This window comes from Salmo salar, chromosome 01 (assembly GCF_965601325.2).
Source record: "Salmo salar chromosome 01, fSalSal1, whole genome shotgun sequence".
NCBI lineage: Eukaryota > Metazoa > Chordata > Actinopteri > Salmoniformes > Salmonidae > Salmo > Salmo salar.
The window spans coordinates 42,758,455-42,782,077 of NC_138291.1; the positions used below are offsets into that span (position 1 = coordinate 42,758,455).

At 43.1% G+C, this 23,623-nt stretch overlaps 2 protein-coding genes across 4 annotated transcripts in view; both read right to left on the reverse strand.

Annotated features, from left to right (window-relative positions):
• The window catches only part of LOC106602554 (alpha-(1,6)-fucosyltransferase), a 120,152-nt gene that overhangs the window by 90,903 nt on the left and 5,626 nt on the right, over window positions 1-23,623 (reverse strand). Inside the window, exons 2-3 of one of the 3 annotated variants that reach the window (XM_014195263.3) lie at window positions 2,718-2,881; window positions 2,390-2,584 (exon numbers count right to left, since the gene is read on the reverse strand). The exons of 1 other annotated variant lie outside the window; for it this stretch is intronic. The gene's annotated coding sequence lies outside the window, so the exon portion shown is untranslated. The remainder of the gene's footprint in view (window positions 1-2,389; window positions 2,585-2,717; window positions 2,882-23,623) is intronic. One more of the 3 variants, XM_014195254.3, reaches the window with a different exon arrangement.
• LOC106602546 (general transcription factor II-I repeat domain-containing protein 2-like) lies at window positions 10,912-14,916 on the reverse strand. Its single transcript, XM_082974550.1, has one exon. The coding sequence runs from the start codon at window positions 13,079-13,081 to the stop codon at window positions 11,585-11,587; it is 1,497 nt and encodes a 498-aa protein (XP_082830676.1). The 5' UTR covers window positions 13,082-14,916; the 3' UTR covers window positions 10,912-11,584.

A 23,623-nucleotide genomic window follows, 5' to 3' on the forward strand; every position in this document is an offset into this window, starting at 1 on the left:
TAAAAGGTTAGTGTATCATTTTAGCTGGTTTTATGGTTTTGGTGACCCTGTCTTTGACTTGACAAAACATTACACACAACTCTTGTAAATGTACTGTCCTAACATACTCTAAATTTATGCTTTCGCCGTAAAACCTTTTTGAAATCGTAAAACGTGGTTAGATTAAGGAGATGTTTATCTTTCAAATGGTGTAACATAGTTGTATTTTTGAAAAATTTGAATTTTGACATTTATTTGGATTCAAATTTGCCGCTCTTGAAATGCACCTGCTGTTGATGGAGTGCACCACGGGTGGCACGCTAGCGTCCCACCTAGCCCCAAGAGGTTAATAACAAACGTGTATGCCATCTGTCAATACGAATAGAATTGTTGAATTACGAGCCTAGTTGGTTTAGCCACGTAAAAACACAGGAACCTTTCAGCTAGCCATGATTGCCTGAGATAATGGATGGGCTGGACATGCCCATAGAGGAGTTTTGATTGGTCTGTCATGTAGCATGCTTCTGTCTATAACATGAGCAGCTCAGTATGTGTCCATGCTACTGCGGCTTTTTTGAAAGATATAACGTTAACCATGGAGTACTACAAAAGTTTTGCTACTGTTCTCAACAACATTGCTGGCCTGAATTTAGCAGGCACCAGTTCACCTGGCCGTGCTGCTGCTCCAGTTCCAACTGTTCTGCCTGCAGCTATGGAACCCTGACCTGTTCACTGGACGTGCTACCTGTCCCAGACCTGTTGTCCCAGACCTGCTGGAACCCTGACCTACTCACCGGACGTGCTACCTGTCCCAGACCTGTTGTCCCAGACCTGCTGGAACCCTGACCTATTCACCGGACGTGCTACCTGTCCCAGACCTGCTGTTTTCAACTCTCTAGAGACAGCAGGAGCGGTAGAGATACTCTCAAAGATCGGCTATGAAAAAGCCAACTGACACTTACTCTTGTGTTACTGACTTGTTGCACCCTCGACAACTACTATGATTATTATTATTTGACAATGCTGGTCATTTATGAACATTTGAACATCTAGGCCATGTGCTGTTATAATCTCCACCCGGCACAGCCAGAAGAGGACTGGCCACCCCTCATAGCCTGGTTCCTCTCTAGGTTTCTTCCTAGGTTTTGGCCTTTCTAGGGAGTTTTTTCTAGCCACCGTGCTTCTATACCTACATTGCTTGCTGTTTGGGGTTTTAGGCTGGGTTTCTGTACAGCACTTTGAGATATCAGCTGATGTAAGAAGGGCTATATAAATACATTTGATTTGATTTGATCAGTGGAAAAAAGTTGTGATGGACTACTTTCTGCACACGGTCAGTGTGAACCAGAGTGACTTGACACAAGTCTAGCTACATTTTCAGATATTATGCATTTAAAATTTTGTCAGAAAGTTGTTTTCATTGCAGGTTAAAATGTACTGTTAGCTAGCTAGCGAACGTTAGCTTGCTAGCTCGCTAGCTAAAGTTACGTATATAATCTCTGTAGTAATATTATTTATATCTCAGAAACCATTTTCATTGATAGTTATAGACTAATGCTAGCTAGCTAACTAACATTGAATGTAGTTGGTTAGCTTTAAATACCTGCAGATACATACTATAGCATGTCATGTAAGGTGGCTAGTTATGACAATCCGTATGTACTGCATGGGTTGGGATTATGTCTAAACAAAAGGCTCCACTTCGCCAGAAGATTACATGACCCATCAAGTTAGGCAGGCGTGTCTGGGGGGGTGGTTATAGAATTTAATTTCACATTACCCATCAATTTAGACAAGTGTGTTTGGGTAAGCATCATCTAATAATTATAAAATATGTATACAATATTTTTATCTGGAAACTTTTGATATTGCTACTATGCCAAGTAACTATTTCTCTATACTGTTTACACCTGTATGGTGTGCATGTGACAAATCAAATTGTATTTGATATAGTATGTGCTTACTAGAGACGGTAATGTGAAGAACAGCATGACCTGTACAAAAGCCAGGTTAGGATATAGGCCAAAATGTATTTTTACTACTACTTTTTGCTACTACTTTCACCACTTTTAGTCTTTAAATCTTTGGTTGTTTACTACACTACCTAACTCAACCTGTTTAGCAAATGAACCAATGTAAATGTTAAAGAGATGGGTGTGAACAATGCTGAATGGGTGTAGACAAAGAAGAGCTCTCCAGTAGGTGTATCATTTCAGTCAAGTGACATTTTCACAAAAAAACAAAAACAGTTTAAAATGTTGCTACATAAAACCGATTTGAGGTGGTGGGTCAGAAATGGAAAAGAGATAAACAACACACGACAAGCCTGAAAAACAAGACAACCCATGCCATTGTATATAGACCATGTCTTAGGCATTGAACATCAGTAAATATGTCAAATTATACCTACCTGTCTTTGCAGCTGTGTTTGTAGCTGTCCAAAGGTGGTGGGACAGACAGTAAAGACAGAGTGAGTGAGAGGACAGTTGAGAGAGAGCAGAGAAAGGGCAGAGAGTGAGAGGAGGAGTATTTAAGGACCAGTGGCCTGGCTTTGAGGGCAATGAAAGAGAGCGAAACAGCAATAGAAAGAGAGAGAAAGTGAAACCTACAGGACACAGACACACAAACAAAAGAGAAAAACTCAGACTAGAGGCTGCGGAGATTGTGCTTCCTCTCGATCTTCTCGATACTGACATAGAGACTCAAGGCTAGAGACTCTGAATTTCCTGTGGAACTACCTGAGCTTCCTGTGGGCTCTGACCCTTGTCTCCCCTCTGTTGGATCTCTGTCTCCTCACTCAAATCTCTGAGAGCCACAGCCATCAGAAAAAGATGTAAGGGACAGGCAGGCCCAGTCAACTGCAACTGGCTAGCTCCAGAGCTCTGACCCAGCACTCTGCAGCCTGCAACACACAATCACCACAGTACAGTCCAGTCAGTTGGGGATACGTGGGATGGATGACTGACACATTCTCTACACTGAACACAATGACGTTTAAAAGTGAGTCAGCACTTCTACAAACACTTTTAGGGTGTGCGTCAACTTATGCCTTTTAAAGGGATAGTTCGACATTTTGGCCCTTTTTTACTTACCCAGTGTCAGATGAACTCATGGATAGAATGTGTATGTCTCCGTGTCCAGTATGAAGGAAGTTAGAGGTCGTTTCTGGAACCGTTGCTGACTAGCGTTAGCGCAATGACTAGAAGTCTACAGGAGAAGCTTGCATGCGGCAAGAAACATAACAATTGTTTCCATGAGTTCAGGTGACTCTGGGTAAGTAGAAAAAAAGTACTTAATCGCCAAAATGTTGAACTTGCCCGTTGAGTGCAGCCACTCTGCTCAGCAAACAAACTAAAACATTCTTGATACAGTATGTTGTCAAACTGAGAGTGTGGGACCATTACACACTCATAGTAGACAGAGCATGTATAGAAGAGTACTGTGCAGTGTAGGCAGGCAGGCTATGAATCAGTGCTGTTGAAACGTAATAAAGAAAGCGTTCAATTATGTTATCAAAATGGGACTTCCCACTACAGACAAGAGTAGGGAGAGAAAACAGAGCATGTGCTGTAGAGTTGGCTACAGTGCTACTGTACTGAAGGTGTCTGGTATAGTAGTCTACTGTACTACTGTGAGGTAGGTGGAAGTGGAAGACTCAGGGTATGAATCAGCAGTTGGTGAAATCCAATCAGGCCAATCCAGTCATATCCTGAAGAATCCTCTTAGTGGAGAAATCCCCTGTTCCTGCTCCACAGGTGTAACCATGACACTGTTGCACTCAGTGCATTGACCTATTGGGCAGACACACACACACTCTCTTACACACACACACACACGCGCACACAGTCATAGAACATGAGGATTTTATTGAATCTGACAGGTCACACTTCCAGTAGCCTCTGCCGAGTCCCCAACAACCAGAGCATGCTCTGGTTTTCAGGGGAAATGGAAAGGCACCCTGTGACGAGACTCACTTTTGGACGTTAACAAGGCGACACTACCTTAACTCCTCCTCTGCATTTACTGGATTGGTTGAACAGCGCAGAAGAGCTCCTGCCCTGACAGTTTTTTTCTCTTCTCGTCAATACCAGAATGTGGGGGATCTAGTTTCGGGTGTTTCTTTTACACCTGCTACGTTACACTTCCAGACGCCAGAGAATATATAACTTTTCTGTGGAAACAATTTTCATATACTCTTAACCCTTAGTGCTTAGAATTGCCAATTATATTTCCACCAACCATTTAATTTGGTTGGCTTCTTCTTGAATGCTTCAGGCTCAACTTGAGGGTTAAACTAATGCGTTCTGGCAATCGGATTAGATACATAGTTAAATGCTAAAAATATGTTATCCGCAATGTCGCGAAACAAACAACCATGACATCAATTGCCACTACAATGTCAAAACATGATTTTGTCATGAGTTCAGTTCCATTTGCTTGATTTTGCACACACACACACAGAGAGAGAGAGAGAGAGAGAGAGAGAGAGAGAGAGAGAGAGAGAGAGAGAGAGAGAGAGAGAGGACCTACCTGGCTCAGGTACAAAGACATCCCTGGCTTACCCTTGTTTGACCTAACACACTCTGATCTGACATTACCTGAAACCCCCTTACACACACACACACACACACACACACACACACACACACACACACACACACACACTCCCTCCCCTCGCCCACTCACTCGCCCGCCCTGTCCAGCCGTTGCCCCTGGCAGTGCATATCCTCCCACAAAAGCACTAACAGCTCTAAGAGCTTGGCTTCTGAGGTGCTTAATTGTCCCAGAGAGGCCATTAGAACACTGTTAGAATGTTAGACTGGAACGTTAGAAAGAATGCCACAAGGCTCTATGGATCCTCTCCACCACATGCTCCAGTGGAGCCGAGGCAGCGCATTACATTACATCACCATACGAGTCACTGCTGAGTGATGCAGAGGAGACGAGAGCGAGGACAGAGAATTCAGCAAGACACATCAGAAACACAAGGCTAATTTAAACCCCCCCACCACCCCTCACTGCTTCAGGACAGGCCTCTCTTACACCATTCTTCCTTTTTTCTCTCCAGCTCTCTCCCCCCCCTCTTCCTCCCTCTCTTTCTCTCACTCTCCCTGTCTTTCCCTCTTCTCTCGCTCTCCCCCCCTCTCGCTTATCTTCAGAGAAAGGATCTCTATGTGACAAAGGCGTCGAGACAAACAGCCGAGGGTGGGGCCCAACTGTAGTTGGCGCGGAGTTGGCACTGCGCTTACTTAAAATGCTGAATGACATTGTGCCAGGACATTGTGTGAGTACTAAGTGATGAGCAAAGCCTTCTGACTACCCACAGTGCAACAGAGAAACTATATTATACACCACACTATATAATAGTATATTGGTGTAATACGACATCAACAGTGTGAATTAAGAATGAGGGTGCCAGTGTAAGTGCTGTGGTATTTCTGGTTCTGCTTCAGTAAATTCTGAGCAGCTGTGGTAATACACTATACACCAAGAAAGTAAAAGGTAACTGAACTAAATGACTATCGCCCCGTAGCACTCACTTCTGTCATCATGAAGTGCTTTGAGGGACTAGTCAAGGATCATATCACCGCTACCTTAACTGAAACCCTAGACCCACTTCAATTTGCTTAACGCCCCAATAAATTCACAGACAATGCAATCGCCATCACACTGTACACTGCCCTATCCCATCTGGACAAAAGGAAAAACCTATATAAGAATGCTGTTAATTGACTATAGCTCAGCATTCAACACCATAGTACCCTCCAAGCTCATCATTAAGCTCGAGGCCCTGGGTCTGAACCCCGCCCTGTGCAACTGGGTCCTGGACTTCCTGACGGGATGCCCCAAGTGGTAAAGGTAGGAAACAACACCTCCACTTCAATGATCCTCAATACTGGGGCCCATGACTGCATGGCCACGCACGCCTTCAACTCAACCATCAAGTTTGCATACGACACAACAGTAGTAGGCCTGATTACCAACAATGACGAGACAGCCTACAGGGAGGAAGTGAGGGCCCTGGGAGTGTGGTGCCAGGAAAATAACCTCTCACACAACGTAAAAAAAAAAATGGAGCTGTTCGTGGACTTCAGGAAACATAAGAGGGAGGACCCCCTTATCCACATCGACAGGCCCGCAGTGGAGAAGGTGGAAAGCTTTGAGTTCCTCGGCGTACACGTCGAGGTCCACCCACACAGACAACCTAAATGGTCCACCCACACAGACAGTGTGGTGAAGAAGGCGCAACAGCGCCTCTTCAACCTCAGGAGGCTGAAGAAATTTGGCTTGGCACCTAAAACCCTCACAAGCTTTTACAAAATGCACAATTGAGAGCATCCTGTCGGCCTGTATCATGGCCTGGTACGGTAACGGCACCGCCCGCAACCGCAGTGCTCTCCAGAGGGTGGTGCGGTCAGCCCAACGCATCACCGGGGGCAAACTACTTGCCTTCCAGGACACCTACAGCACCCGATGTCACAGGAAGGCCAAAAAGATCATCAAGGACAACAACCACCCGAGCCACTGCCTGTTCACCCCGCTATCATCCAGAAGGCAAGGTCAGTACAGGTGCATCAAAGCTGGGATGAGAGACTAAAAAACAGCTTCTATCTCAAGGCTATCAGACTGTTAATTAGCCATCACTAGCACATTACATGCTGCTGCCCTATATACTTAGACTTGAAATCACTGGGCACTTTAATAATGTTTACATATTTTGCTTACTCTTATGTTTATATTCAATTCTATTCTACTGTATATGCCGCTCTAAAATTGGTCATCCAAATATTTATATATTCTTAATTCCATTCCTTTACTTAGATTTGTGTGTATATGTTGTGAAATTCTTAGATATTACTTGTTAGATATTACTTCACTGTTGGAGCTAGAAACACAAGCATTTCGCTACACCCGCAATAACATCTGCTAAACACGTGCATGTGAAAAATACAATTTTATTTGATTTATACACAAAAGTATGTGGACACCCCTTCAAATGAGTGGATTAGACTATTTCAGGATTAGACTATACACCTGTTGCTGACAGGTGTATAAAATCGAGCACACAGCTATGCAATCTACATATTGGCAGTACAAAGGCCTAATTGAAGAGCTCAGTGACTTTCAACGTGGCAATGTCTTAGGATGCCACCTTTCTAACAAGTCAGTTCGTCAAATCTTTACCTTGCTAAAGCTCCGCCTGTCAACTCTAAGTGCTTTTATTGTGAAGTTGAAAGGTCTAAGAGCAACAACGTCTCAGCCGCGAAGTGGTAGGCCACACAGGCTCACAGAACGGGACTGCCGTGTGCTGAAGAGCGTAAAAATGTCCTCGGTTACAACCCTCACTACAGAGTTCCAAACTGCCTCTGGAAGCAACGTCAGCACAATAACTGTTTGTCGGGAGCTTCATGAAATGGGTTTCTATGGCGGAGCAGCCGCACACAAGCCTAAGATCACCATGTTCAATGTCAAGCGTCGGCTGGAGTGGTGTAAAGCTCGCCGCGATTGGACTCCGGAGCAGTGGAAACGAAATTCTCTGGAGTGATGAATCACGCTTCAACCAGCTAACTATATCATCTGACCATGGGTCTTGAAGTGTGTGGACCATACAGTGCATTCAGAGAGTATTCAGACCCCTTCCCTTTTTCTACTTTTTGTTATGTTACAGCCTCATTCTAAAATAGATTAAATAAAGAAATGTCCTCATCAATACCCCATAATGACAAAGCGAAAACAAGTGAAGACATTTTTTGCAAATGTATTGAAAATACAAAACAGAAATACCTTATTTACAGAAGTATTCAGATCCTTTGCTAAAAAATTTATCTCAGGTGCATGCGGTTTCCATTGATCATCATTGAGATGTTTCTACAACTTGATTGGAGTCCACCTGGGGTAATTTCAATTAAATGGACATGATTTGGAAAAGCACACACCTGTCTATATAAGGTCCCACAGTTGACAGTGCATGTCAGAGCAAAAACCAAGCCATGAGGTCAAAAGGATTGTGTCGAGACACAGATCTGGGGAGGGGTACCAAAACATTTCTGCAGCATTGAAGGTCCCTATGAACACAGTGGCTTTCATCACTGATAAATTAATGAAGTTTGGAACCACCAAGACTTCCTAGAGCTGGCCAAATCAGGGGAGAAGGGCCTGGTCAGTGAGGTGACCAAGAACCTGATGGTCACTCTGACAGAGCTCTAGAGTTACTCTGTGGAGATGGGAGAACCTTCCAGAAGGACAACCATCTCTGCAGCACACCACCAATATTTAAAATGTTTTTATTTCACCTTTATTTAACCAGGTAGGCCAGTTGAGAACAAGGTCTCATTTACAACTGCGACCTGGTCAAGATAAAGCAAAGCAGTGCGACAAAAACAACAACACAGTTACACATAAACAAACATACAGTCAATAAGACAATAGAAAAGAAAAATCTATGTAGTGTGTGCAAATGTAGAAGAGTAGGCAGGTAGGCAATAAATAGGCCATAGAGGCGAAATAATTACAATTTAGCATAATTACTGGAGTGATACATGTGCAGATGATGATGTACAAGTAGAGATACTGGGGTGCAAAAGAGCAAGAGGGTAAGTAATAATATGGGGATGAGGTAGTTGGGTGTGCTATTTACAGATTGGCTGTGTACAGGCACAGTGATTGGCAGCTGATGCTTAAAGTTAGAGAGGGAGATTTTTGCAATTCGTTCCAGTCATTGGCAGCAGAGAACTGGAAGGAAAGGTGGCCAAAAGAAGTGTTGGCTTTGGGGATGACCAATGCAATATACCTGCTGGAGCACGTGCTACGGGTGGGTGTTGCTGTGGTGACCCGTGAGCTGAGATAAGGCGGAGCTTTACCTAGCAATGACTTAGATGACCTGGAGCCAGTGGGTTTGGCAACGGATATGTAGTGAGGGCCAGTCAACGAGAGCATACAGGTCGCAGTGGTGGGTAGTATATGGGGCTTTGGATGGCACTGTGATAGACTACATCCAGTTTGCTGAGTAGAGTGTTGGGGGCTATTTTGTAAATGACATCGCCGAAGTCAAGGATCGGTAGGATGGTCAGTTTTACGAGGGTATGTTTGGCAGCATGAGTGAAGGAGGCTTTGTTGAGAAATAGGAAGCCGATTCCAGATTTAACTTTGGATCGGAGATGCTTAATGTGAGTCTGGAAGGAGAGTTTACAGTCTAACCAGACACCTAGGTATTTGTAGTTGTCCACATATTCTAGGTCAGAACTGTCCAGAGTAGTGATGCTAGTCGGGCGGGAGGGTGCGAGCAGCAATCAGTTGAAGAGCATGCACTTAGTTTTACTAGCATTTAAAAGCAGATGGAGGCCACGGAAGACGTGTTGTATGGCGTTGAAGATCGCTTGGTGGTTTGTTAGCACAAAGAAGGGCCAGATGTATACAAAATGGTGTTGTCTACGTAGAGGTGGATCAGACAATAGCCAGCAGCAAGAGCGACATCATTGATATGTACAGAGAAAAGAGTCAGCCCGAGAATTTAACCCTGTGTCACCCCATAGAGACTGCCAAAGGTCCGGACAACAGGCCCTCCGATTTGACACACTGAACTATATCTGAGAAGTAGTTGGTGAACCAGGTGAGGCAGTCATTAGAGAAACCAAGGCTATTGAGTCTGCCGATAAGAATGCAGTGATTGACAGAGTCGAAAGCCTTGGCAGGTCGATGAAGACGGCTGTACAGTACTGTCTTTTATCGATGGAGGTTATGATATTGTTTAGGACCTTGAGTGTGGCTGAAGTACACCTGTGACTAGCTCGGAAACCAGATTGCATAGTGGAGAAGGTACGGTGGGATTCTAAATGGTTGGTGATCTGTTTATTAACTTGACTTTCGAAGATTTTAGAAAGGCAGGGCAGGATGGATTTAGGTCTATAACAGCTTGGGTCTAGAGTGTCTCCTGCTTTGATGACCGTGGCAGCTTTCCAATCTTTGTGGATCTCAGATGATACGAAAGAGAGGTTGAACAGGCTAGTAATAGTGGTTGCAACAATGGCGGCGGATAATTTTAGGAAGAGAGGGTCCAGATTGTCTAGCCCAGCTGATTTGTAAGAATCCAGATTTTGCAGCTCTTTCAGAACATCAGCTGTCTGGATTTGGGTGAAGGAGAAGGGGGGGGGGGGTTGCTGCAGGGGGTGCTGAGATGTTGGCTGGGGTAGGGGTAGCCAGGTGGAAAGCAAGGCCAGCCGTAGAAAAATGTTTATTGAAATGATCGATTATCGTAGATTTAAAATCGGTGGTGACAGTGTTTCCTATCCTCAGTGCAGTGGGCAGCTGGGAGGAGGTGCTCTTATTCTCCATGGACTTTACAGTGTCCCAAAACGTTTTGGTATTAGTGCCACAGGAAGCAAATATCTGTTTGAAAAAGCTAGCCTTAGCTTTCCTAAATGACTGAGTATATTGGTTCCTGACTTCCCTGAAAAGGTGCATATCGCGGGGCTATTTGATGCTAATGCAGAACGCCACAGGATGTTTTTGTGCTGGTCAAGGGCAGTCAAGTATGGGTTGAACCAAGGGCTATATCTGTTCTTAGTTCTACATTTTCTGAATGGGGCATGCTAATTTAAGATGGAGAGGAAAGCACTTTTGAAGAGCAACTAGGCATCCTCTAGTGACGGGATGACGTCAATATCCTTCCAGGATACCCGGGCCAGGTCGATTAGAAAGTCCTGCTCGCTGAAGTGTTTTAGGGTGCGTTTGACAGTGATGAGGAGTGGTCGTTTTACCGCGGAGTCATTAAGCACGCAGGCAATGAAGCAGTGATCGCTGAGATCCTGGTTGAAGACAGCAGAGGTGTATTTAGAGGGCAAGTTGGGCAGGATGATATCTAAGAGCAGGGGTGTCAAACTCAAATACCCAGTGGGCCAAAATGTAAAACCTGAACAAAGTCGCGGGCCAACATTGAACAAATGAACCTTTTAATATGGACCCAAACAAGTTTTGCTTTAACATTGAATATGGAACAAGCATCGCTTATTACCATACAATATATAATTTAATAGTGGAGACATGCAAAATCAAATTTCAAATGAAAAAACACATCAATGGCATTCATTTATTAAATAAATAAAATTTAAATAAAAATCGTATGCCTCTTTTCTATTTCCAGCCTTCTGATTTAAATACCAAAATAAACTTTTTCCACTGGTTAATAATTTTACAAATAAAATGATAATAAATCAATCAACCATTCAAGCCCATGCCTTGTAGCAAGAAAAAGTGCACAAAGAAAACGTTAATTATTGCACACTGATCTAATCTGATGTGCCCAAGCCAGATACCTGGCATCTCTTCTTGGATGCTAGTTCATCAATGTCTGGGCTCAGGCTCTGAGCTGAAGAAATCCTCAGTATCGAGCGAAGGTGTTCATCAGTCAGACGTCTCCTGTGAGTTGTTTTGGTCATCTTCATCGAGGAGAAAAGTTGCTCGCATAGATAAGTGCTGCCGAACATGGAGAGCATCTGAGCAGCTTGGGTGCGGAGCTGAGGCATTGTGTCAGGGATGAACCGTGGAAACTGTGCGGCGCCCACAGCATCATACTTTGACTTCAGCGTGTCGTTGCACTGGAGTTCAATCAGCTCCATTTGGATGTTGGTTGGTGCATTTTCCACATCAACTGCGAAGGGATTACTAAGCAGTTCAAACCTACATTTCTGGACATCGAAGTCGGCAAATCGCCGGCTAAACTCAGCGGCGAGAACACTGAGCGCACAGCAAACTGTGCGCATGGGAACACGGCGGTAGAGATCTGCGCTTTTATGGTTTGGCAGCAGGGAAAATGGCAAGGGTTTCCTTGCAGCATCTGATTCTCCCACAGGCACAGTTTAGTTTTAAAGGCCCTCACTGCAGCGTACATGTCTGTGATGATGCGCCCCCGCCCCTGAAGCTGCAGGTTCAGCGCATCGAGATGGCTCGAGATGTCACAGAGAAAGGCCGGCTCACACAGAAACTTTTGCTCCCGGAGCTCTGCTGTATCCTTCCCTTTGGTTTCCAGGAATTGACATATTTCCTCACGCAGCTCGAAACATCTGTTCAGTACTTTTCCTCTGCTTAGCCATCTCACCTCTGTGTGATACGGCACGTCTGCGTATTCCGAACCACACTCCTCTAGAAAAAATTTAAACTGGCGGTGATTCAGACCTTTGGCTCTTATAAAGTTAACTACCTGTGTTACTGTGGTCATAACATGTTCCATCTTTAGGGCTTTGGCACACAGTGATTCCTGATGTATGATGCAGTGGTAAACAGTTAGCTCACCTACACAGTTCTCTTCCCGCATCTTCTCCCGAACCATGCCCACCAGTCCACTCTTTTTACCGCACATCGCTGGCGCACCATCTGTCATTAATCCAACGAGTTTATCCCACGGCAGCTTCATTTCAGATACACATTTGGAAACCTCCTCAAAGATTTCCTTTCCTGTGGTTGTGCCATGCATTGATTTGAATCCCAATAGCTCCTCCGTAACACACAGATTTGAGTCCACTCCACGGATGAAGACTGACAGCTGAGCAGTATCAGATGCGTCGCAGCTCTCATCCACAGCGAGGGAGAACGCAACGAAATCTTTTCCCTTTTCCATCAGCTGGTCATACAGACTGGTGGCAAGATCACATGTGCGATCAGCTACTGTGTTCCTGCTCAGGCTCACGTTTGAAAATGCTTGCTTTTTCTCTGGGCATACGAGGTCACAAACGAGGTCACAAATCATGCACTTTTTCATGAACTCTCCCTCATTAAAGGGCCGGGCTGATTTTGCGATCTCTGCTGCCACTATATAACTAGCCTTTACAGCAGCCTCACTTTGTGATGTGGCTTTTTTGAACATATTCTGTTGTGAAACCAAACTTCTTTTCATCTCCTCTACTTTCTGGCTCCTTTGAGTCATGTCCAGGTCCTTGTATTTGTCATGGTGTTTCGTTTCATAGTGTCGTCTAATGTTGTACTCCTTACTTACAGCCACGTTGACTCCACAAACAAGACAAACAGGTTTGTCTTTTACATATGTAAACAGATATTCTGCCTCCCACTTGTCCAGAAAGCTCCTGTTTTCTGCCTTTCTTTTCACCATTTTTGGGAAGGGATAGCGCGCTGACAGTTGTAGCGTCTATGTTGCTATGACTACTGTCACAGAGGAGAGGGCGTTTCTGGGTCCTGTCCTGATTGGCGCGCGAAAACAACAGCAGAGCATTATGGGATTCGTAGTATTAGCGGTGAATGTGCTGTATAATACCGGCGGGCCAGCTCTAGTAGTAATTTGGTATTGTCTCGCGGGCCAAATATAATTACCCCGCGGGCCAAATTTGGCCCGCGGGCCAGAGTTTGACACCCATGTCTAAGAGGGTGCCCATAGTTACGAATTTAGGGTTGTACCTGGGAGATTCCTTGATAATTGTGTGAGATTGAGGGCATCTAGCTTAGATTGTAGGATGGCCGGGGTGTTAAGCATGTCCCAGTTTAGGTCCCCTAGCAGTACGAACTCTGAAGATAGATGGGGGGCAATCAATTCACATATGGTGTCCAGGGCACAGCTGGGGGCTGAAGGGGATCTATAACATGCGGCAACGGTGAGAAACTTGTTTCTGGAAAGGTGGCTTTTTTAAAGTAGAAGCTCGAATTGTTTGGGCACAGACCTGGATAGTAAGACAGAACTCTGCAGGCTATCCCTGCAGTAGATTGCAACTCCGCCCCCTTTGGCAGTTCTATCTTGTCGGAAAATGTTATAGTTAGGGATGGAAATGTCTGGATTTTTGGAGGCCTTCCTAAGCCAGGATTCAGACATGGCTAGGACATCCGGGTTGGCGGAGTGTGCTAAAGCAGTGAAGAAAACAAACTTCGAGAGGAGGCTTCTAATGTTAACATGCATGAAACCAATGCTTTTATGGTTACAGAAGTCAATAAATGAGAGTGCCTGGGGAATGGGAGTGATGCTGGGGGCTGCAGGGCCTGGGTTAACCTCTACATCACCAGAGGAACAGAGGAGGAGTAGGATAAGAGTACGGATAAAGGCTAAAGGCCAACAGGACAACGACCCTAAGCACACAGCCAAGACAATGCACGAGTGGCTTCGGGACAAGTCTCTGAATGTCCTTGAGTGGCCCAGCCAGAGCCCGGATTTGAACCTGATCAAACATATCTGGAGAGACCTGAAAATAGCTGTGCAGCAACGTTCCCATCAAACCTGACAGAGCATGAGACGATATGCAAACATGAATGTTGTGTCATATTAAAGCAGAGGTTGTGCTATTTTAAACTAAGTTAACTTGTAATCTTCATTTGTTCTTTTAATTTGTTATTTTTGAGCCATGTCTGATTGTTTGAAATGTGTGAGAAAATTAGCTTTAGCTTGAAAATGCTCAGTAATCTACAGTAACATTCAAAAATTGTATTGGGTTCTGAAGGGTTAAATAAATCTTATTTTTTTTATTTTTTTTGACACACAAAACTATTCAGGCAACATGGATCTTCATCCATCGGGGAATTGAATGTCTCAGAAGCTTGATTTTATCATCTAGCCACTAAGCTAGCAAGTTAGCAAACCAAATGCACAGCTGGAGCCCTGAGCTGGATATAATTGATTTGCCACATTTTAGATAGTTAACTTACTATAAGCAGTAGTGTAGCACGCACGCCCGCAGCCCTTGCAAAGCGGGGGGCCGCGGCAGTACTGAAAATCATACCTTCGGTATATATGGTATTTCGCCTAAAGAACATCATCCGAACCCTCTCACGGCAGGGGACATACATATTATGTAAATTGAAATTTCATCCCGATGCCTTTCTTCCAACTTTCATCAATTTGAATAATCTCTCCCTCTCCCTTTGGCCATGTGTGACTTGTGAGGTGACTGTTATGAGTGAGTTTCCCTCTCTCCTCTGTGTAACTGTGAGTACACTGTCCAAGTCTTACCCCTGGGGACTCTCTGGGGTGGGGGGGGGGGGGGGGGTTCTGTTTGACCAAGCGTGTCTAGGAAAGTCACACACACACAGTTTTTTGAGTATGAGGACTGAGTAGCACACTAGCTGCAAGTTCCTGGCCTGTTTGCCTGCCTGTAAATGAATGCAGTAAAACCTGCATGCATTTCCTTATGTAGTAAAATAAATGAAGAGCCAGTCTGTGCAGGAGCAGGTCATATGAGGACTGTTGTTCTATTCCCCTGTCGCTGCCTGGTAATGTCAGAGCAGAGCAGAGCTGCTTCCAGGCAGCTGCATGAAGGACGCTTCACTTTTATGCGTCCCAAATGGCACCCTATCCCCTATATTATGCACTACTTTTTACCAGAGCCCTGGTCAAACATAGTGCACTAAATACGGAATAGGGTGCCATTCGGGATGCAGATTTGACTCCACACTGCAGCCAGGGAGAGAGAGAGAGATATTTATTTATAGCTGATCAAAAGTCCCGGTTGGGCTGTGGGCACTGTGACGGTCAGGACCGATGGGGACAACTACACTGACGCACACGCGCACACGCGCACACACACACACACTCTCTCTCTCTCGGGTCTCTCGTAAGATGAGGCATGATGGCTCGATCATCTCTGCTTTCTCTGCATGAATAATACAGATGCCAAGATTGGGCTTGGTGAGGTTTCACCACATCTTACTGGGCAGAAAGTGAGAAAGTCCCAGTGACAATCTTGATTATTATTATTTTAATTATGTTAATATTGTAAATGTATCACTTAATCTCCAAAGTAGAGGTCGACCGATTAACCTGTTGGGGCTAGGGGGCAGGGGGGCAGTATTTGCACGGCCGGATAAAAAACGTACCCGATTTAATCTACTCCTGCCCAGAAACTAGAATATGAACATAATTAGTAGATTTGGATAGAAAACACTCTAAAGTTTCTAAAACTGTTTGAATGGTGTCTGTGAGTATAACAGAACAGAACTCATATGGCAGGCCAAAACCTGAGAAGATTCCATACAGGAAGTGCCCTGTCTGACAATTTATTGTTATGATTAACTTGTTATGGATAGGGGGCAGTATTTTCACGGCCGGATAAAAAACGTACCCGATTTAATCTGATTATTTCTCCTGCCCAGAAACTAGAATATGCATATAATTATTAGCTTTGGATAGAAAACACTCCAAAGTTTCTAAAACTGTTTGAATGGTGTCTGTGAGTATAACAGAACTCATTTGGCAGGCCAAAACCTGAGAAGATTCCAAACAGGAAGCGCCCTCTCTGACTATTTCTTGGCCTTCTTGATCATCTCTATCCAAAACAGGGGATCTCTGCTGTAACGTGACATTTTCTAACGCTCCCATAGGCTCTCAGAAGGCGCCAGAACGTTGAATGATGACTTTGCAGGCCATGGCTGAAAAACAGTAGCGCAATTGGTAAGTGGTCGATCTGAGAATAATGAGACTGGTGCGCGCGTGCACGAGACGACTACATGTTTTTATTTTCAGTCTTTGAACGAAAACAGGGTTTCCCGGTCGGAATATTATCGCTTTTTTACGCGAAAAATCGCATAAAAATTGATTTTAAACAGCGTTTGACATGCTTCGAAGTACGGTAATGGAATATTTTGACATTTTTTGTCACGAAATGCGCTCGCGCGACACACTTCGGATACTGACCTGAATGCACGAACAAAACGGAGCTATTTCTATATAACTATGGATTATTTCGAACCAAAACAACATTTCTTGTGGAAGTAGAAGTCCTGGGAGTGCATTCTGACGAAGAACAGCAAAGGTAATCCAATTTTTCTAATAGTAAATCCGAGTTTGGTGAGGGTAAAACTTGGTGGGTGTCAAATTAGCTAGCCGTGATGGCCGGGCAATCTACTCAGAATATTGCAAAATGTGCTTTCACCGAAAAGCTATTTTAAAATCTGACACCGCGATTGCATAAAGGAGTTCTGCATCTATAATTCTTTAAATAATTGTTATGTATTTTGTGAACGTTAATCGTGAGTAATTAAGTAAATTCACCGGAAGTTTGCGGTGTGTATACTAGTTGCTAGTTCTGAACATCACATGCTAATGTAAAAAGCTGTTTTTTATATAAATATGAACCTGATTGAACAAAACATGCATGTATTGTATAACATAATGTCCCAGGAGTGTCATCTGATGAAGATCAATGGTTAGTGCTGCATTTAGCTGTGTTTTTGGTTTTTGTAACATAATCTAATGTTTTGCTTTTGCTGTAAAGCCTTTTTGAAATCAGACAATGTGGTTAGATTAACTTGTTATGGATAGGGGGCAGTATTTTCACGGCCGGATAAAAAACGTACCCGATTTAATCTGATTATTTCTCCTGCCCAGAAACTAGAATATGCATATAATTATTAGCTTTGGATAGAAAACACTCCAAAGTTTCTAAAACTGTTTGAATGGTGTCTGTGAGTATAACAGAACTCATTTGGCAGGCCAAAACCTGAGAAGATTCCAAACAGGAAGCGCCCTCTCTGACTATTTCTTGGCCTTCTTGATCATCTCTATCCAAAACAGGGGATCTCTGCTGTAACGTGACATTTTCTAACGCTCCCATAGGCTCTCAGAAGGCGCCAGAACGTTGAATGATGACTTTGCAGGCCATGGCTGAAAAACAGTAGCGCAATTGGTAAGTGGTCGATCTGAGAACAATGAGACTGGTGCGCGCGTGCACGAGACGACTACATGTTTTTATTTTCAGTCTTTGAACGAAAACAGGGTTTCCCGGTCGGAATATTATCGCTTTTTTACGCGAAAAATCGCATAAAAATTGATTTTAAACAGCGTTTGACATGCTTCGAAGTACGGTAATGGAATATTTTGACATTTTTTGTCACGAAACGCGCCGGGCGCATCACCCTTCTTTACCCTTCGGATAGTGTCTTGAACGCACAATAAAACGCCGCTATTTGGATATAACTATGGATTATTTGGAACCAAACCAACATTTGTTATTGAAGTAGAAGTCCTGGGAGTGCATTCTGACGAAGAACAGCAAAGGTAATCCAATTTTTCTTATAGTAAATCTGAGTTTGGTGAGTACCAAACTTGGTGGGTGTCAAAATAGCTAGCCATGATGGCCGGGCTATCTACTCAGAATATTGCAAAATGTGCTTTCACCGAAAAGCTATTTTAAAATTGGACATAGCGATTGCATAAAGGAGTTCTGTATCTATAATTCTTAAAATAATTGTTATGTTTTTTTGTGAACGTTTATCGTGAGTAATTTAGTAAATTCACCGGAAGTGTTCGGTGGGAATGCTAGTTCTGAACGTCACATGCTAATGTAAAAAGCTGGTTTTTGATATAAATATGAACTTGATTGAACAAAACATGCATGTATTGTATAACATAATGTGTGATTATTTCTGGCTGGGTACTGTGCTGACATAATCTAATGTTTTGCTTTCGCTGTAAAGCCTTTTTGAAATCGGACAGTGTGGTTAGATAAAGTAGAGTCTTATCTTTAAAATGGTGTAAAATAGTCATATGTTTTGAAAAATTGAAGTTTTCGGATTTTCGAGGAGTTTGTATTTCGCGCCACGCCTATCATTGGATATTGGAGCAGGTGTTCCGCTAGCGGAACGTCTAGATGTAAGAGGTTAACGAGAGTCTTATCTTTCAAATGGTGTAAAATAGTCCTATGTTTGAGAACTTTGAATTATGACATTTTGTGGTTTTAAATTTGGCGCTCTGATGTGTCACTGGCTGTTGAATAGTGCGGGACGATTTCGTCCCACCTACCCTAGAGAGGTTAATCGGAAAGGCCGATTAATTAGGGCAGATTTCAAGTTTTCATAACAATCAGTAATCGGTATTTTTGGACAAAATCATACACCTTTATTTAACTAGGCAAGTCAGATTAAGAACACATTCTTATTTTCAATGACGCTCTAGGAACGGGGGTTAACTGCCTTGTTCAGGGGGGATTCGTTGTTGCAACCTTCCGGTTGCTAGTCCAACGCTCTAACCATCTGCCTTACATTGCACTTCACGAGGAGCCTGCATGGCAGGCTGACTACCTGTTATGCGAGGGCAGCAAGAAGCTAAGGTAAGTTGCTAGCTAGCATTAAACTTATCTTATAAAAAACTATCAATCTTAACATAATCACTAGTTAACTACACATGGTTGATGATATTACTAGTTTATCTAGCATGTCCAGCGTTGCATATAATCGATGCGGTGCCTGTTGATTTCTCATTGAATCACAGCCTACTTCGACAAACGGGTGATGATATAACAAGCGCATTTGCGAAAAAAGCACTGTCGTTGCACCAATGTACCTAACCATAAAAATCAATGCCTTTCTTTAAAATCAATACACAAGTATTTATTTTTAAACCTGCATATTTAGTTAATATTGCCTGCTAACATGAATTTCTTATAACTAGGGAAATTGTATCACTTCTCTTGCGTTCCCTGCAAGCAGTCAGGGTATATGCAGCAGTTTTGGCCGCCTGGCTCATTGGGAACTGTGTGAAGTCCATTTATTCCTAACAAAGACCGTAATTAATTATGACATAACATTGAAGGTTGTACAACGTAACAGCAATATTTAGACTTAGGGATGCCATCCGTTAGATAAAATACGGAACGGTTCCGTATTTCACTGAAAGAATAAACGTTTTGTTTTCGAAATGATAGTTTCCGGATTCGACCATTTTAAATGACCAAAGGCTCGTATTTCTGCATGTTATTATGTTATAATTAAGTCTATGATTTGATAGAGCAGTCTGACTGAGCGATGGTAGGCACCAGCAGGCTCGTAAGCATTCATTCAAACAGCACTTTCGTGCGTTTGCCAGGAGCTCTTCGCAATGCTTCAAGCACTGTGCTGTTTATGACTTCAAGCCTATCAACTCCCGAGATTAGGCTGGTGTAACCGATGTGAAATGGCTAGCTAGTTAGCAGGGTGCACGCTAATAGCGTTTCAAACGTCACTCGCTCTGAGACTTGGAGTAGTTGTTCCCCTTGCTCTGCATGGGTAACGCTGCTTCGAGGGTGGCTGTTGTCGATGTGTTCCTGGTTCAAGCCCAGGTAGGAGCGAGGAGAGGGACGGAAGCTATACTGTTACACTGGCAATACTAAAGTGCCTATAAGAACATCCAATAGTTAAAGGTATATGAAATACAAATCATATAGAGAAAAATTGTCCTATAATTCCTATAATAACTACAACCTAAAACTTCTTACCTGGAAATATTGAAGACTCATGTTAAAAGGAACCACCAGCTTTCATATGTTCTCATGTTCTGAGCAAGGAACTTAAATGTTAGCTTTTTTACATGGCACATATTGCACTTATACTTTCTTCTCCAACACTTTGTTTTTGCATTATTTAAACCAAATTGAACATGTTTCATTATTTATTTGAGGCTAAATTGATTTTATTGATGTATTATATTAAGTTAAAATAAGTGTTCATTCAGTATTGTTGGAATTGTCATTATTACAAAATAATAATTATAATAATAAAAAATAAAAAAATTCATTAATTACATTTTTTTTTAAATGTTGTAAAAAATTGGCCGATTGATCGGTTCCGGCTTTTTTTTTGGTTCTCCAATAATCGGTATCGGCGTTGAAAAATCATAATCGGTCGACCTCTACTCCAAAGTACACTTTGGCAATATGTACATTGTTACGTCAAACGCAAATTTAATAGAATTGAAGTTGAGAGAGAGAGAGAGAGCGTTCATCATGTGTAAAGTGTTGTGCGCTACAAATAGGGTCTCTGCCAGAGATCCAGCCTGTGTGATTAGCCCCTCCCTCGCTGTCACTTCTCAGTTTATCATCCATAACACACATACACGCACCAACCCCTCTTCCTCTTACACTTCATACAAAATCACCTGTTAGAGAGATTTTCTCTAGTCAAACAGAAAGAAAGGAAAAGCGACACTATCATTAAAACTAATCAGCACTTCTTTATTCCTGCCTTTTTGCCGTCGTTGCCATGGAAACCCACTGAGAGCTGTCACTGGATATCGACAACATTGGAACATTGGAAAGGAGGATGTGGAGGCAGATAGATAAGAGGGGAGAGAGAGGGGTATGAAAGAGAAAAATAAAGAGAGAGGGGGATGGAGAGGGAGGGAGAGAAAGAGAGAGAGAAATAAAGAGAGAAGGATAAAGAGCCTAACGGAGTGTGTGTAAGGGGGGTTGTATAGTTAAGGCTCTCTGAAGCGTTGTCAATCAAAACCACCTCATTGAACTGTCAATTGACGATCTCGAAGATTTCCAATGCTATCAGAAGTAATTACCAATACTTCCTTTCGCAACATATTCCGTTATGGTTGATCAGCTTACGTTTGCCATGTAATATGAGAGAATATAGAGGCTTCTCCGTTACAGTAGTCATCACAGGTTCATTTCACCTGGCAACACTCCACTGAGGCTCAGGTACTGTAGATGTCCTCTATTCTATTCCCGCTAACCCTGTGTGGAACACCTTGAAGGATAAGTATCAGCAGCAATACCCCAGCTATAGCAGAATACCCTTTAGACTCATACCACGGTCACAAGTTAATGTTTTACCTCTGTCCATTCAATGACTAACATAGCCAAGCCCGCACACCATCCCTCCATCCAGTCATAAAATATATGGACTCTTAGTCAGCAAAGTTAAGATAGCACAGGAGCCTCTCCCAGTGAGAATACATGACAACATACTTATAACACAGCCCTCCAATAGAGGTCTTACAATCCTGCTCTACTATGTTCAGTGGGAATAGTAAGACACCGGAACAAAGGGGTGCCACAGATGAGAATGAGGCCTTATTTGTGTGTGTGTGTGTGTGTGTGTGTGTGTGTGTGTGTGTATGTGCGTGCGTGCGCATCCATCTCTGTGTGTGTGGTACTTCTGTGCTGAAGCCATCTGGGTGACTGTGGTGATATAAGGGTCTTTGAGACAATGGAGATGTGCACAGTGCACACCAAGGCCACACTGGTAGGCTACAGACTAAAGAAAGCCACATGTTGTATGGGGCTGGGAATTACCAGGGACCATATGATACGATATTATACCGATACTTAGGTGCCGATACAATATGTATTGCAGTTCTCACAATTCTATATGTACTGCAACTCGAGAATTCTATTGCGATTCGATGTTCCAAACATATTTCTCACCATATGTCTGCTGCAGAGGGACAAGAGGGAGTCGTGAGAAAACATGTTTTGATCAGTCACGGAAATAAGTGCTGAAAACAAATTGGCTCCCTATTTATAAAGAAGAGGTTGAACAAGCTATGAAGGAATAATACTGGAGTTTGTTGCAAGTACAGCAAACTAGCGGAAAAATAATATTGCGATATTGTCAGAACAATACGATATATCATCAAAAGTAATATAGCAAAATGTAACTGTATAGATTTCTGCCTCATCCCTAATGTTGTAGAGGATAGATAACACAAGTCTCCATGGTAATGTTTGACAAACAAACACTTTGACAGGTTTGCAGACTTTTACAGCTAACCCAAATGAGATGTGTTACATTTCAGCTACCCTACCCCAGAGACACCCGAGCTCGTTCTTACAACAAACATGATGTTTTCAACTTTTCAGAACAGAACAAGGATATGGAAAATAAAATGTATTTGCTGGTCTATTGTTACAACTAAATTCACACATGCACTCACAAACAAAGCTTGCTGAGCTTCCAAGTAATAAGTAACATGAGTGTTATGAACTTGGCAACAAGGCAACAATGGCCTCTTGGACCTCTGCTATATTATCTAAATTAAATGTAGGCCAGGCTATAAGACAGACTTGTTAGATAACACAGTGAACAGTGCCAGAATGCATACACCCTAGGCCCAGATCTAAATACTATAGGAAACAAACAACAAGGGGATATAAAGGAGACCATTCATTGTCAAAGTTTCAGCCTGCGGCTGTAAGTCACTGCAGCTATAAGTCACAAACACTTCATACAGATCATAGACCTCACACAGGTGGTTAAAGTGTGATCATATCTGGAACATGACAACTAGGAGTGTGCCGACATGACCATACTTGTTTCCTTAATCGTATCTGCAAATTGACAGTTGATAGTCAGTTCGGATGATAGGTGTGATCGGAAAAAAAGGAAATGTTTTAATATGCCCAAGTAAATAATGGCAAAATATCTATCTCCCTGCACGTTTATAGACCAAACAAGCTGCAGATTAAGAGCCATGGAGGGGTGTGTCTGTCTGGCCTGTGTCTCCTCAACTTGCAGCGGCAGGCAAGTTTGCTATCAGTCAGAATGCGCATAGATTTTTCATATTTTTTTCCATACCCTCGCCCCATTTGTTAGATATTATGCACATTGATAGCTTGATAGCAAACGTCCTTGCCATTTGATTTAGCATAGCAGCAGGCTAACAGGAGACAGCATCAGTCTGAATGACCAGACCGAAAAAGAGAAGTGAAAGTGATTGGGTGAAATGATGAAGTGAGTGGACAGAGAAATACAGCTTCACTCTATCTAATCAGAGCAGCAGTATCAACGCACAGCCCGCCCTGGTCTTTACAGACAAGCAAACTAGCCAGTTGACTTATTTACACCCCGTAGCACCTCACTTGACTGACTGGCATTAGAAAGATGCTGGCTGGCATTCGAAAATTTGTATTTATTTTTTGGGTCAAACGTTTCGGGTAGCCTTCCACAAGCTTCC

Excerpts from the sequence above, each read along its gene's own strand:
- LOC106602546 (XM_082974550.1), bottom strand. The coding sequence starts at position 13,081 with ATGGTGAAAAGAAAGGCAGAAAACAGGAGCTTTCTGGACAAGTGGGAG.